This window comes from Rosa chinensis, chromosome 7 (genome assembly GCF_002994745.2).
Source record: "Rosa chinensis cultivar Old Blush chromosome 7, RchiOBHm-V2, whole genome shotgun sequence".
NCBI classification, from domain to species: Eukaryota; Viridiplantae; Streptophyta; class Magnoliopsida; order Rosales; family Rosaceae; genus Rosa; species Rosa chinensis.
In genome coordinates this window covers 39,303,633-39,317,624 of record NC_037094.1, presented here as the reverse complement: position 1 = coordinate 39,317,624, position 13,992 = coordinate 39,303,633, and the positions used below count along the sequence as shown (strand labels likewise).

The following is a 13,992-nucleotide window of genomic DNA, read 5'->3' as shown; positions in this document are numbered from 1 at the left end:
AGGGGGACATTGGTTGGCTTTTGTTGATCATACCCTTCATCATTGGATGGATGGAATTGCATCATAATTCCTTTAATTTCCAAGCTGAAACATTTTTCTCCTTTATTCTCCAACTGAAAATGTCTTTCTCTTTATTTCCCTTCTTCATTACTTGGTCAACCTTATTTAATAAAGGACACAAAATTAAATTCTTTTAGAGAAAATAAAAGAAATTAAAACAATTTAATTTCAGAAAAAATACTCCCATAATTTCTCTCTTAAGGCCCATAGATTAGCATGACGGTGAGGAATCCTGATCCAGCCAGGATTCTTCATGAATTTTGCATTTTCTGCCTATTTCACGCCAAATACTCTACAAGACTCTTAAAATGACTCGATAACTCAAAACACGAAACTTAAGGGAGAAGCAAGGCTAAAATGGAGCATATACTCATTAATATCGTCGCACATTGTGCTCCTATCAGTCGTCCTTTCAGAAATCGATACTGGACCCCCGCCAAATCCCCGCGCCAAGTTTCATGGGGTCGGGTTCTGTAGTGGTGGAGGAAGCGCCGCCCTCGTCGATCTTGACGAAGACCTCGCGGCGATCGGAGGAATCAACAGCGCTCATTGCATGTTGTTCGTTGTGGTGATCCAGTAGAATGGGGAGCTTCTCGTGGCTGCTGTGGTCTGCTTCAGCAGAGATGTGTTTACTGGAGCTAAGAGATTTGAAGGATTTCTTGAGTGAGAAATCCATCCCAGGCTGACAGCTATAGCAACTCCGGCTAATAAAATACTCACTGTTATTCTATAATATTATAATATAAAAGCGTAACGTCAGGGAAGTCGCTAGTGTTTGGAATCTGAGATATGATAAAAGAAGAAGGACTGGTTTGAATATTCCTAATATGATTATTAGGAGGCAATAATATGAGTATTGATGGGCAATAATATGATTATTGGGGGGGGGCAATAATATGCATATAAATTGATCAATTGTGCCTGTAGTGTATTCATTTTGGTTTTGGGAGTTTATGCAATTCACTGGAGAGCAATAATATGATTATTGGAGGCAATAATATGATTATTGGGAGGCAATAATATGAGTATTGGGGGACAATAATATGATTACTGGGGGGCAATAATATGGTTACCGGGTATTATTAGGGGGCAATAAATTCAGCCGCCGAAATCCAGTAGTCGGATTCCAGATTCTGGTTATTGGTTGCCGGATTTCGGTCACTGGTCACCGGAGACCGCAGCCTGCTACTGGTCACCGGAGCACAGCAAGGTGGAGGATGACTTCTCTCTCTAAGTGAGAAAGATGGGGCAAAAAAGTCCCAAAAATAAATAAAAACAATAAAAAAAGAATTAATTGGGTATTAGGGAAATAATCCCTTAGAGTGTTTTGGGTAAATGAGGTTAAAAAACTGTTAGTGGAGCAAGTAGGCAATTTTCAAGCTAAAATTGGATAAATAATCATTTCTCCCCCAAAAAAAGGGGAATAGAAAAAATTTTTGAAGTCCTCTGTGCTACGAGAAAATAAAAATTTAGGATTTTGGGATGATTGAATTTCCAAATAGAAAAAGCAAAAAAAAAAAATTTAATTGCAAGAGAGGGTAATTTGTAAAAAAAAAAATTAATTTAAAGTAATAGAAAAATAGAGAGGGTGTGTTAATAGAGAAAACGGTGTGTGAATAGCACCACAAAAAAAAAAAAAAGTCAGATTATCAAGAATTAATTCTGGGCCTATATTAGGCCCATTGGTTTGGAGGTATCAAATGCCCGACCCATTAAACAGCTGAAGTCGTAATGAGTCGCAACAAAAACCCTAGCGTCTGCTTCCTTCTCAGTTCCCCTATTATATCGTCTCTTTGCTCTCTCACTCACTCCTCCCTCCTTCTCTGCTCTCTCGGAAGAACGCTCGCGCCTCACAGGTCTCTCTCTCTCTCTCTCTCTCCCTCTCTCTACAAAGTTGATTTCTTGGAGCGTCTTCTCTATCCCCTTCTCTTTTTGTTGCTATCAATTACTGAAATTACAGTTTCGATTTTTCTTATTGCATGTTTCAGATCTCAACTCTGTGCGATTCGTTTTTCCGTCAAGCCATGGCTCTGGTGAGTTTTCGTTTCTTCTTTCAGCTGTAGTAAATCTGTGTCTCCTTTACTGCCCTATTTATTTTCGTTAGTTGATTTGTGTTTGATGTTCATTTTAAAATCTTATTTGTAAGATCGTACTTGGCTTTTTTTTTTTTCCCTTGATATGGCCAATTGCCAATTTAGGTTTGATTGATCCTTGAAGTTCATCATTGCGATACAATATATGATAGATTTTTTTTTTTTTAAATTTTTTTTTTGAAAAATTGTGTTTTATTTGTCATGGCGGGCTTTTAATAGAGCAGTGTTGTTGAATCCTGTCTTCTATTTTTTACATAGATGATGCATGTGCAATTTCTAATAAGGCCTCTGCTTTTGTTGTTATTTATATATTTGTTGAAATCACTTTGGTAATTTTTTTTTTATCTAATCATATCATCAGCTGCCATCTGCGATCTGGTTTTGGTTAACAGGTTTATCTGATCCACTTTGCAGGTCCTGCATGCAGGGAGTACAAACAAAAATGCATACAAGACTCTCATTGCTGCAGAGTATACAGGTGTGAAAGTTGCACTTGCACCCAACTTTGAGATGGGCGTCTCGAACAAGACTCCTGAATTTCTCAAGATGAACCCGATTGGGAAGGTAGACTGTTTTCTCTGACTAGCAAATAGTAATGGACAGGCTAGTTTTTATAATATCTTCTAAAGGATCTCTGATATATTTCTAGGTTCCGGTGCTGGAAACGCCTGATGGTCCCATCTTCGAGAGTAATGCCATTGCACGTTATGGTAAGATTCTTCTGTATTCACTTACATTATAAAATCTTATTGTTGTATTGGAAAATTAATGGTGTTTGTGTTGCTTCAGTTACTCGCTTGAAGGCTGACAATCCTCTTTATGGTTCATCTTCAATTGATTATGTAAGAACTCGATATCTCTAGTTTTTTTTTTCTGTCTCGTTTTGTAGTTTTCTGCTGATTCTCTTGCTCTTTGTTGTGTTTACTATATTATTTTCATTAGGCCCATATCGAGCAATGGATTGATTTTGGATCCTTGGAGATTGATGCTAACATTGTTAATTGGTTTAGACCAAGAATGGGAAAGACTGTCTATCTTCCTCCAGTAAGTGACACAGTTCAGAATTATTTGGTTTTGGCTTTATTCCATATAGATTTTGAGTGTGGCTCTGACGTTTAAATAAAGATATTCCTGATGAGCCATTTTCCTTTCTTTGAAATATTTATAGCAGAGGTTAATAGAATACCTGTTTCAGTGCATATGAATTCTTATTGGTAGTTGCGTCTGGTCAATATTGAGTTCAAATGTTTTCTCTTGGTTTTATCTGTTCATCTCGAATAATAGTACTTTTTTTTTGTTCTCTATCATTTTAGTTAAACATTCATTGGATTACAAGATTGGAACAATGTTTTGTTTTAATACTGTATAGCACGAATAATCTGTTTAGGCAGATAGGAATCTCAAACTGGCCCAATTACTACAATATTGGTTATCTGGTATATACATCAATCTGTACTTTTGAAATAGTGATTTTAAAGAAATAATCTGCTGTTTGTAATTGCTTTATTTCAGCTTCATTGGGCTGTCTGACCAAATTTTTCTTCTTTTCAATACGAGTTCTGTGGAGTTCTTTCTGACATGTACTTTTATTTGTTTGTTGTTTAAGGCGGAGGAAGCTGCAATTGCTGCATTGAAGAGAGCACTGGGTGCATTGAACACACACCTTGCTTCCTGCACATACCTTGTTGGGGATTCTGTCACCCTTGCTGACATCATTATGACATGCAATTTGTTTATGGGCTTCACTAAGCTCATGACTAAGAGCTTCACTTCAGAGTTTCCTCATGTTGAGAGATACTTCTGGACCATGGTCAATCAACCAAACTTCAAAAAGGTATTGGGTGAGGTTAAGCAGACGGATTCTGTTCCTGCTGTTCAATCTGCAAAGAAGCCTGCCCAGGCCAAAGAATCTGCTAAACCCAAGGCTAAGGAGGAGCCAAAGAAAGAAGCCAAGAAGGAGCAGGCAAAGCCCAAAGCAGAAGCTGAGGAGGAAGAGGCACCAAAGCCAAAACCCAAGAATCCTCTTGATCTGCTTCCCCCGAGTAAGATGATATTGGATGACTGGAAAAGGCTTTACTCTAACACGAAGACCAACTTCCGTGAGGTGGCAATTAAAGGTAATAATCTCAATTCATTACCCTTAACAGCTCAATGGTATAGATGATTAAGAGAAACAAGGTTTGACATTTTAAATTAACATTCTTTCATCAATTAACTTATTTTGTTTGGTTCATGCATTAATTGTGGAATACTGTGATTGGGTTATGCTGTTAAAGTATGATACTCATTAGTTTCTTTTTCAAATTTTGGAAGTTACCTGGTTTGTTTGTTCATATAAATTAGATTTTGACCTGTGTTTTCCTTGTTAATCATTGTAGGATTCTGGGACATGTACGATCCTGAGGGATATTCTCTTTGGTTCTGTGATTACAAGTACAATGATGAGAATACTGTTTCCTTCGTGACGCTGAACAAGGTCGGTGGATTTCTCCAGCGGATGGATCTGGCCCGCAAGTATGCTTTTGGGAAGATGCTAATTATTGGTGCAGACCCACCATACAAGGTGAAGGGCTTGTGGCTCTTCCGTGGCCCAGAAATCCCGGAATTTGTGATGAATGAGTGCTATGACATGGAGCTTTTTGAGTGGACCAAGGTCGACATCTCAGATGAAAACCAAAAGGAGCGTGTGAGTCAGATGATTGAAGACCAGGAGCCTTTTGAGGGAGAGCCTCTTTTGGATGCCAAATGCTTCAAGTGAAATATCTAATTTTCGGTTGTGTTTTTGTCTCAGTTTTGTGTTAGCCCGTCTCTGTGGTCTATTTTTTTTCTTTTTCCGACTGGAGTCTAGCCTTTGAGTTGACTTCTTGCTTTTGCTATTTCATTTTGGATCTTTCTATATAATAGAAACACATTCTCAAATGTATGCTTATTATCTGAGTTGACCTTTTTGTGGCATATTCTCTATTAGTTTACCTTCTGTGATTGGGAGAAACATAAGGCTTTAAGTTTATACAAAGTTATTATTTTTTCTTGTTATAGTATGGTGGTTTTTAACAGACACGGGACACTGTTCTAAAGGGAGCAAATATTCTCAAGGTGGACTAATTGTACCCTACGAGATGTTTAGACACGATTGCAGCCTGAAAATCAGTTATGCTATAGCAAGATTGACCATCGACAAGTTATTATGGCACTATTCTAAAGAGGGAGTTTATTTTGTGAAAAGGTTACCTTCTTGCTCAGAATCTGAGGCTCCGGAATGAAGGACATGAGGGAAGCTCCTCTGCTCGGGTGTAGGGGTCATCATGGGCCGGGCTAGGGCCGGCCCTACCCTAAATTTTAGGGCTTAGGGTCGGGCCGGGCCGGGCCTAGTCAAAGTCAACAAAATTTAGGGCCGGGTAGGGTAGGGCCAGGGCTTAAATATGCTAACCCTTACCCGCCCGAAAAGCCCGATCCGTTAGGGCCGAAAGGGCCGAGTCGGGCCGGCCCTCAAATAGGGCCAAATAGGGCTGAAATGGGCCAAAAAGGGCCTTATTTTGTTTAACAAAAAAAAAACATTATTTTTTTCTTCTCAAAATATGGCTTAATGGTATATATTGGTGATAAAAGACTCATTGTTTTTTATTGAACATATTTTATATTAATATAATACTTGTAACTTATAACATTTATTAATATTACTTAAGGTGGTTATATTCAATTAACTATCTATATAAATTTCCCAATATTAATTGTTGTCTAACAAAGAAAATAGAAATTAAAGAAAACAAAACTTATGAAATCAATTACAAAGAAAGAGATAAATTGCATATTATAGAAAAAGAGAAACGTAATTAAAAAATAGAAAAAAAATATGGCTTATTCGGGCGGGCCAAAAATTTCAAAATGGAAATTGATCAATCTGACAATGCTCATGGAGAGTAACAAGCCTAATAAACTAGTTATACTACATTACAAGGCATATAAGGATTATGTTCGATCCAAAAATTTTGAAATGAAAATCGACCAATCTGAAAATTCTCATATGTTTATACAACATTGATAGGTATTGTGTAAAGAAATTAGGTCGATCTGCCGTGAATAAGGCGTCCAAAGTAGCGGTCAACGCTTTGCACAAGCAAACTTCCCTAAGGGGAGAGGCACCATGCGCGGACAAACGTTGCGGAATTTTGACATCCGTAAGTAGACCCCCTACCCATGAGAGTGTGGGAGCTGAAAGATCGAAAAAAATGAATTGCCAAGGACCGATTAAGAGCATATTTGTTTTATGTTCTATTTAGGGTATTGAGTTGACCGGGTAGATCGAGGTCCAACCGAATGCGGAAATTGTTGAAATTTCTACCACTAACATATATTCATGTGAAAACAACATCCAGCGGTTCATTTTAAAAAATTCCGTTTCGTCCCCCATTTTGCTCATGGAGGGTAACAAGCCTAATAAACTAGTTATACTACATTACAAGGCATATAAGGATTATGTGAGATCCAAAAATTTTGAAATGAAAATCGACAAATCTGAAAATTTTTATATGTTTATACAACATTGATAGGTATTGTGTAAAGAAATTAGGCCGATCCGCCGTGAATAAGGCGTCCAACGTAGCGGTCAACGCTTTGCACAAGCAAACTTCCCTAAGGGGAGCGGCACCATGCGCGGACAAACGTTGCGGAATTTTGACATCCATAAGTAGACCCCCTACCCATGAGAGTGTGGGAGCTGAAAGATTGAAAAAAGTGAATTGCCAAGGACCGGTTAAGAGCATATTTGTTTTATGTTCTATTAAGGGTATTGAGTTGACCGGGTAGATCGAGATCCAACCGAATGCGGAAATTGTTGAAATTTCTAGCACTAACATATATTCATATGAAAACAACATCCAGCGGTTCATTTTAAAAAATTCCATTTCGTCCCCCATTTTGCTCATGGAGGGTAACAAGCCTAATAAACTAGTTATACTACATTACAAGACATATAAGGATTATGTGCGATCCAAAAATTTTGAAATGAAAATCGATCAATCGGAAAATTCTTATATGTTTATACAATAGTGATAGGTATTGTGTAAAGAAATTAGGCCGATCCGCCGTAAATAAGGCACCTAACGGAGCGGTCAACGCTTTGCACAAGCAAACTTCCCTAAGGGGAGCGGCACCATGCGCGGACAAACGTTTCGGAATTTTGACATCCATAAGTAGACCCCCTACCCATGAGAGTGTAGGAGCTGAAAGATCGAAAAAAGTGAATTGCCAAGGACCGGTTAAGAGCATATTTGTTTTATGTTCTATTTAGGGTATTGAGTTGACCGGGTAGATCGAGGTCCAACCGAATGCGGAAATTGTTGAAATTTCTACCACTAACATATATTCATATGAAAACAACATCCAGCGGTTCATTTTAAAAAATTCCATTTCGTCCCTCATTTTGCTCATGGAGGGTAACAAGCCTAATAAACTAGTTATACTACATTACAAGACATATAAGGATTATGTGCGATCCAAAAATTTTGAAATGAAAATCGATCAATCTGAAAATTCTTATATGTTTATACAATAGTGATAGGTATTGTGTAAAGAAATTAGGCCGATCCGCCGTGAATAAGGCGTCCAACGTAGCGGTCAACGCTTTGCACAAGCAAACTTCCCTAAGGGGAGCGGCACCATGCGCGGACAAACGTTGCGGAATTTTGACATCCATAAGTAGACCCCCTACCCATGAGAGTGTGGGAGCTGAAAGATCGAAAAAAGTGAATTGCCAAGGACTGGTTAAGAACATATTTGTTTTATGTTCTATTTAGGATATTGAGTTGACCGGGTAGATCGAGGTCCAACCGAATGCGGAAATTGTTGAAATTTCTAGCACTAACATATATTTATATGAAAACAACATCCAGCGGTTCATTTTAAAAAATTCCATTTCGTCCCCCATTTTGCTCATTAAGAAGTTAACATTACAAGACATATAAGGATTATGTGCGATCCAAAAATTTTGAAATGAAAATCGATCAATCTGAAAATTCTTATATGTTTATACAATAGTGATAGGTATTGTGTAAAGAAATTAGGCCGATCCGCCGTGAATAAGGCGTCCAACGTAGCGGTCAACGCTTTGCACAAGCAAACTTCCCTAAGTGGAGCGGCACCATGCGCGGACAAACGTTGCGGAATTTTGACATCCATAAGTAGACCCCCTACCCATGAGAGTGTGGGAGCTGAAAGATCGAAAAAAGTGAATTGCCAAGGACTGGTTAAGAACATATTTGTTTTATGTTCTATTTAGGATATTGAGTTGACCGGGTAGATCGAGGTCCAACCGAATGCGGAAATTGTTGAAATTTCTAGCACTAACATATATTTATATGAAAACAACATCTAGCGGTTCATTTTAAAAAATTCCATTTTGTCCCCCATTTTGCTCATTAAGAAGTTAACATTACATTGGTAAAAAGGTTTCAACTCGACCAATTGATTATTTTTAGTTATGTTGATTACTTGATTTATTTAAAAATTGGTATTACATGAATATATTGTCCAATTTGAAATAATAGCTTTGTAATTATTACAGTTAATTAGTTAACAGTAATTATTGGTAAATATTAAAATACCCATAAGATTATATTAAAACGGCGGCGTTTTTGCCGAATTAACGGTTAATTCTTTAAAAAAAATTATTTTTTTTCTTCTCAAAATATGGCTCAATTTAAAAGACTCATTTCCTAATATGGTAGATTGAAATTATTTTCTACACTTCCATAGTTTTATTACTTTTATACATATAACACATGTAATAGAAAATAACAAAAATAAAATATAAATTTTAGGGCCGGGTTAGGGCCGGGCTTTAAGGGCCGGGCCGGGCCTAGCCCTTACGGGCTCAATCGGGCCGGGCCGTAGGGTAGGGCCGGGCTTTATTTGTGTGACCCATACCCTACCCTAAATAAAAAAGGGTCGGGCCGGCCCGCCCTAATGGAAGGGCCGGGCCGGGCTTCGGCCCTACGGGCCGGGCGGGCTTAGGGCCCAAGGGCCATATGATGAGGCCTACTCGGGTGGATGTGATTTATTTGTCAGGTGATATGGAAACCGAGAATACTTGAGACAGCGAAGGTTTTTCTATGGACGGTGCTGCACGACATTCTAGCTACACATTTTTTCTTCATCGCCGACATATTTTGGTTGTTCACGTTGTCGGGGAGCAGTATGAAACTACTCTTCATGCTCTTAGTCCTGTACAAAAGCTAAGGAGGTCTGGTGACTAGATAATGTCAGAGTTGCTGTTGGTCGCTGGCGTACTTCACAGACCTTTTAAAATTTGCGGCTTCCGGTTTCACTTCGTAGGAACATGGTGGTGGTGTTGATTGTAGAAGGACCTGGCAGGCTAGAAATAATAACCTCAAGCGGGTGAGTGCTAATTTCCGTTAGACTCAGGTTCTCGGATTGCAATATGAATTCTTGGGACGACATCAGAGCTCGAGTTATTCTGCTAGTCCATCTTCTGCTCATTGGGACGGCCTTCTTTCCCTCATCTTAAACTAAATGTTGATGTTGTGGTGAATGAAGTGGCTGGTTTGAGAGGTTTAGTTGCAGTAAACGAAAATCGTGATTTTTTGCTAGCGGTATCGAAAGGGTTGAAGGGCTTTTTTGTCTTTAGTAATTTGTACATATAGCCTATGAAAATTTAATCGATAGCACTTAAAAACATTTTTTTCTTGCATTTCAAGTTTAGGTTGAGGAAAGACTGTAATGACTTTTTGATGTATTTATTTTTTCTGTAGTTATCTAGATTGCTTCTTTATACAATTAATCATTTCTAAAAAAAACTTATACTAATTATATAATCTTAAACTACTCCTTTCAAAAAAAAAAAAAATAATAATCTTAAACTACTACACACCATTATTAGATTTTTAGATTCACCACTACTAAACAATCATTATTAATTATGATTCAATGACTGTCACTACAAAATTAAAAGATATTGCTTTGACTTCAAACTACAAAAATGAAATAAAAAAAGCTAAAATTCTCCAACAATGACAGTGACACTTTTTGTGTTATTGGCTTTTGCTCTCCTATGTCTCAAATCTTGATGGCTTTGGTCATCCACCTTCTACTACATCTCGATCGCCTTTTCCCTTCAACTGTCTCTTTTTGGTCTCTAAGATCCTTTTTTATTTACTTACTTTTATTTTGATCATGTATGTACTTACTTTTATTTTGATCATGATCCTCACTTTATTACTAGCTAAGTAGCCAGCTCCCACAACCAACTATATTTACTCCTTATTAATATTTTGATCTTGCTACAACCCTCCATGTTGCAGAGCCGACCCTTTTGTGGGGTGCAACCTGAGGTAGCCGCCTCAGGTACTGATTTCTGGCGGGGTCTCGGTCAGTTTTTATTTTATTTTCTTAAGACTTCAGCAGCGATTGTCCGTATATAGATTTTGCCACAATTATAACCTTAAAATACTTTAGTTTAGTGGCAAACAGGTTTTGTAGTGGTGCACTTCTAAACTCTGAAGCTCGAACCTAGGTTCGGTGCCCCTAAGTTCATGTTATTTGCTTTCATTTTTTTTTTCTTGTTTCTTTTGGTATTAAACACCTTTTATTCCTTTCTTTATTGATGTTTTGGGTTCAATTTATTTTGTTCCTTTGAATTTAAGAATACAATAATATGAAGGAAATTTCTATAGAATTTTGTTTTTATTGGTATTGAACACCTTTTATTTATTTATTTATTTATTTTCATTACTGCTAATGTAGTTGGGTTAAATGATTTTATTTTATTAGACTATCAATTAGAATAGAATAAAGGGTATTCCTCGAACGCACTTGCACTCGTCCTAAGACAGAGTTTGATTTGTGCATTCGGGCTCGTCCGGCGACGCGCGACGTCTGGGCAGGCTACCGGCTTTGCCGACGTTTCGTGGCCTGCTGCCGGACCGGTGATTTCATCAAAGGGCTCGGGGAAGTTTCCTTGGAGTGTTGGTGCTTGAAGTTTGGCAGGAGCAGTTTTAACGGCGGTGAGTCTAGTGCTACATCTCTAATGCACGGTGGTAGGGCTATTCTAATTTTGAGAAGGTCAATGGCGAATTGGGAGGGACTGTATTTCGATATGCTTTGTTTCCAAGTGGCAACGTCGGCATCGGGTGAACTTTGTCAATATGGATTTTGGGTGAACTCAAACCTGGTTGTGTTTGGGTTTTGCCTGGTTTTTAGCGTCTGGGGCTCATGGGTGGTCGGAGTAGCTTCGTCGGCGGCATCTGGGATTGGAATGACGCGGGTATGGTGGCATCGTAACAGCATCGCCGTGGTTGTGGCTGGTGCCATTGTGCAAGGAGGTGGAGTCTTGGGCCAGGTTTGGGCCGTTTTTGCTAGGATTTTCAGTGGGACTCTCCTTTGGGTTGCAGCCAATTGGGTCTAAGTCATTTGGGTTTGGGTATGAGCCTAGGCCTACCATTTGTTAGTACTTTAGATAATTCCCTAGTTTTTAGGGAAAGCTATGCACTTTGTGCATTTAAGTCTTTTTTTAGGCTTGCTATTTACTATGCCTTTTCATAGTTCATAGGCATACTTTACAATAAGTGATCATGGATGTTCGTTAATGAGTGGTACTAGATATATATACCACGTTCTCTTATTTGCCCTCTGTATTTAAGGGAGTGGAAAAGTATGTAGTGTATTGATCTAGCTTGAGACTATAATGAGAAATCGTTGATTTGATTAAAAAAAAAAAATAGTTGGGTTAAATTTATTTTGTCATTGGTAATTTAAGAATACAATATAGATGCATGAAATTTCAATGTATGAAAAAACATAGCGAAGTTGATAGTTGTTCTTTCATATAAAGCCACATTAATTTTGTGTCTCAAGCCTCTGAAGTATTAGGACCAGGACCAGGACCAGCCCTGCAACATGGAAGATGGAAAGCCTGATTAGTTCGTGTTTCTTAACTTGGTGATGATTTTTTGTCACCACTTTGCAGACTTGGTGTCATAACTAAATCACGTGGGTTGGTTTGGTTATAGCTCTTTGTTGTTGGGCTATGAAATGGGTTGTTTGAGGCAGTTCTCTAATGTTTTCTTACCAAGGGTGTGGCCACGATCGGGTTGTACCGGTTCATGGTTAAAGCACCCCTAGTTTATGATTCCCGGTTTGTTGGTGGAGACATACCATATCATTGGTGTCGATTAATTAAGGGTTAAGGGTTGGTCTACGGTTTGGTTCCATGGTGCGGGCTCACGGCTCAACAACTGGTGTATTGTTTGGTTTTTGGTGCTACGTACCAAGCTATTTTTCATCATTATTTAGACCTTTATTTGCGTTTTTGTTGTTTTTGTTTTTGGTAGGCCTCATCAAAAAGCCCGCGGATCAAGTGGGCCAATGGAGACCCGCCGACCCGGAGGGCCAAAAGCCCGGCCCGACCAGTCAAAAAGTCATGCCCGACCCATAAGCCCGGCCCGCCAAAAGCCCACTAGGCCCGGCCAGTAAAAGCCAGTAAACTATTATATATTATATATCTTAATTCTTATATTTCTATGCCTCTTTCTCTTGGTATATATGTTTAGTTCTCCTTATTTATGGTTCATTTGTGTTAGTTTAGTGTTTTTGTAGGTGTGTTTTAAAGAAAGAAGAAAAGAAGCTAAGCTAAGCTAACTAACACAGAAACTGTAGTGCAGAACACCTAACTTCGCTGAATTACTGGGAACTGCTCGGATGGAATTAGGAGCTGTACCTATATGCACGGAAAGCCCCATGTGTCTAGTTTCTGAGGAATTTTACGGTTTACGATTTTGACTTTTCTAGAAGGAGTTATGGTAATTTAAGTGAAGACAGTTCAGCTTGGACTGGAATCTGCAACATCTTTTACAAGTTCATGTCTAGAACCTAACTTCGCTGAATTACTGGGAACTGCTCGGATGAAATTAGGAGCTGTACCCTATATTCACGGAAAACCCCATGTGTCTAGTTTCTAAGGAATTTTATGGTTTGCAATTCCAACTTTTCTAGAAGGAGTTATGGAAATTTAAGTGAAGGCAGTTCAGCTTGGACGGGAATCTGCAACATCTTTTACAAGTTCATGTCTAGAACCTAACTTCGCTGAATTACTGGGAACTTCTCGGATGGAATTAGGAGCTGTACCCTATATGCACGGAAAGCCCCATGTGTCTAGTTTCTGAAGAATTTTACGGTTTGCGATTCTGACTTTTCTAGAAGGAGTTATGACAATTTAAGTGAAGAAAGTTCAGCTTGGACGGGAATCTACAACATCTTTTACAATATGCACGGAAGGCCCCATCTAGAAGGCCCAACACATATATTTGGAAATCTTCAGTATGCCACATCATCATTATTGAAGATCAAGGACTTTTAGACATGTTTATATATATGTGTGTGTGTGTGTGTGTGTGTGTGTATATGTTATATATATGTGTGTGTGTGTGTGTGTGTGTGTGACTGTGTGTGTGTGTGTGTCTTTGTGTGAGTGTGAATTTGTTGTAATTTGGTTTATGGTGAAATTGGAAGTTCTCATACTTCTATATAGAATATGTGCATATATATTCTAGTATTCTACATGTCATTACTACGGTTGACCGATTCGATTGGATTCGAAAATATAGTGAAATTAGCTAAATTTTTACCACACTCATAATTTATTATAGGGCTAAATACTGTTTACCACCCTGTGGTATGGACCTCACATCAATTTAGTCCCTCGACTTTCAATTTCATCAAAAACACCCCCACACTATAATTTTCTCGTCCAATAGGTCCATCCGTTATGATTCCGTTAATTTCTGCCGTTAGCTGCTGACGTGGCGAACCAACTCAGCACAGGTGG

At 38.5% G+C, this 13,992-nt stretch overlaps 1 protein-coding gene across 1 annotated transcript; it reads left to right on the top strand.

The window, feature by feature from the left end:
- Positions 1-1,798: 1,798 nt before the first annotated feature.
- On the top strand, positions 1,799-5,117 carry LOC112178717 (elongation factor 1-gamma). Its single transcript, XM_024316911.2, has 8 exons — positions 1,799-1,916; positions 2,049-2,093; positions 2,568-2,717; positions 2,803-2,863; positions 2,943-2,995; positions 3,096-3,197; positions 3,760-4,270; positions 4,532-5,117. The coding sequence occupies exons 2-8, from the start codon at positions 2,085-2,087 to the stop codon at positions 4,909-4,911; spliced, it is 1,266 nt and encodes a 421-aa protein (XP_024172679.1). The 5' UTR covers positions 1,799-1,916; positions 2,049-2,084; the 3' UTR covers positions 4,912-5,117.
- The last annotated feature ends 8,875 nt before the right edge of the window (positions 5,118-13,992 follow it).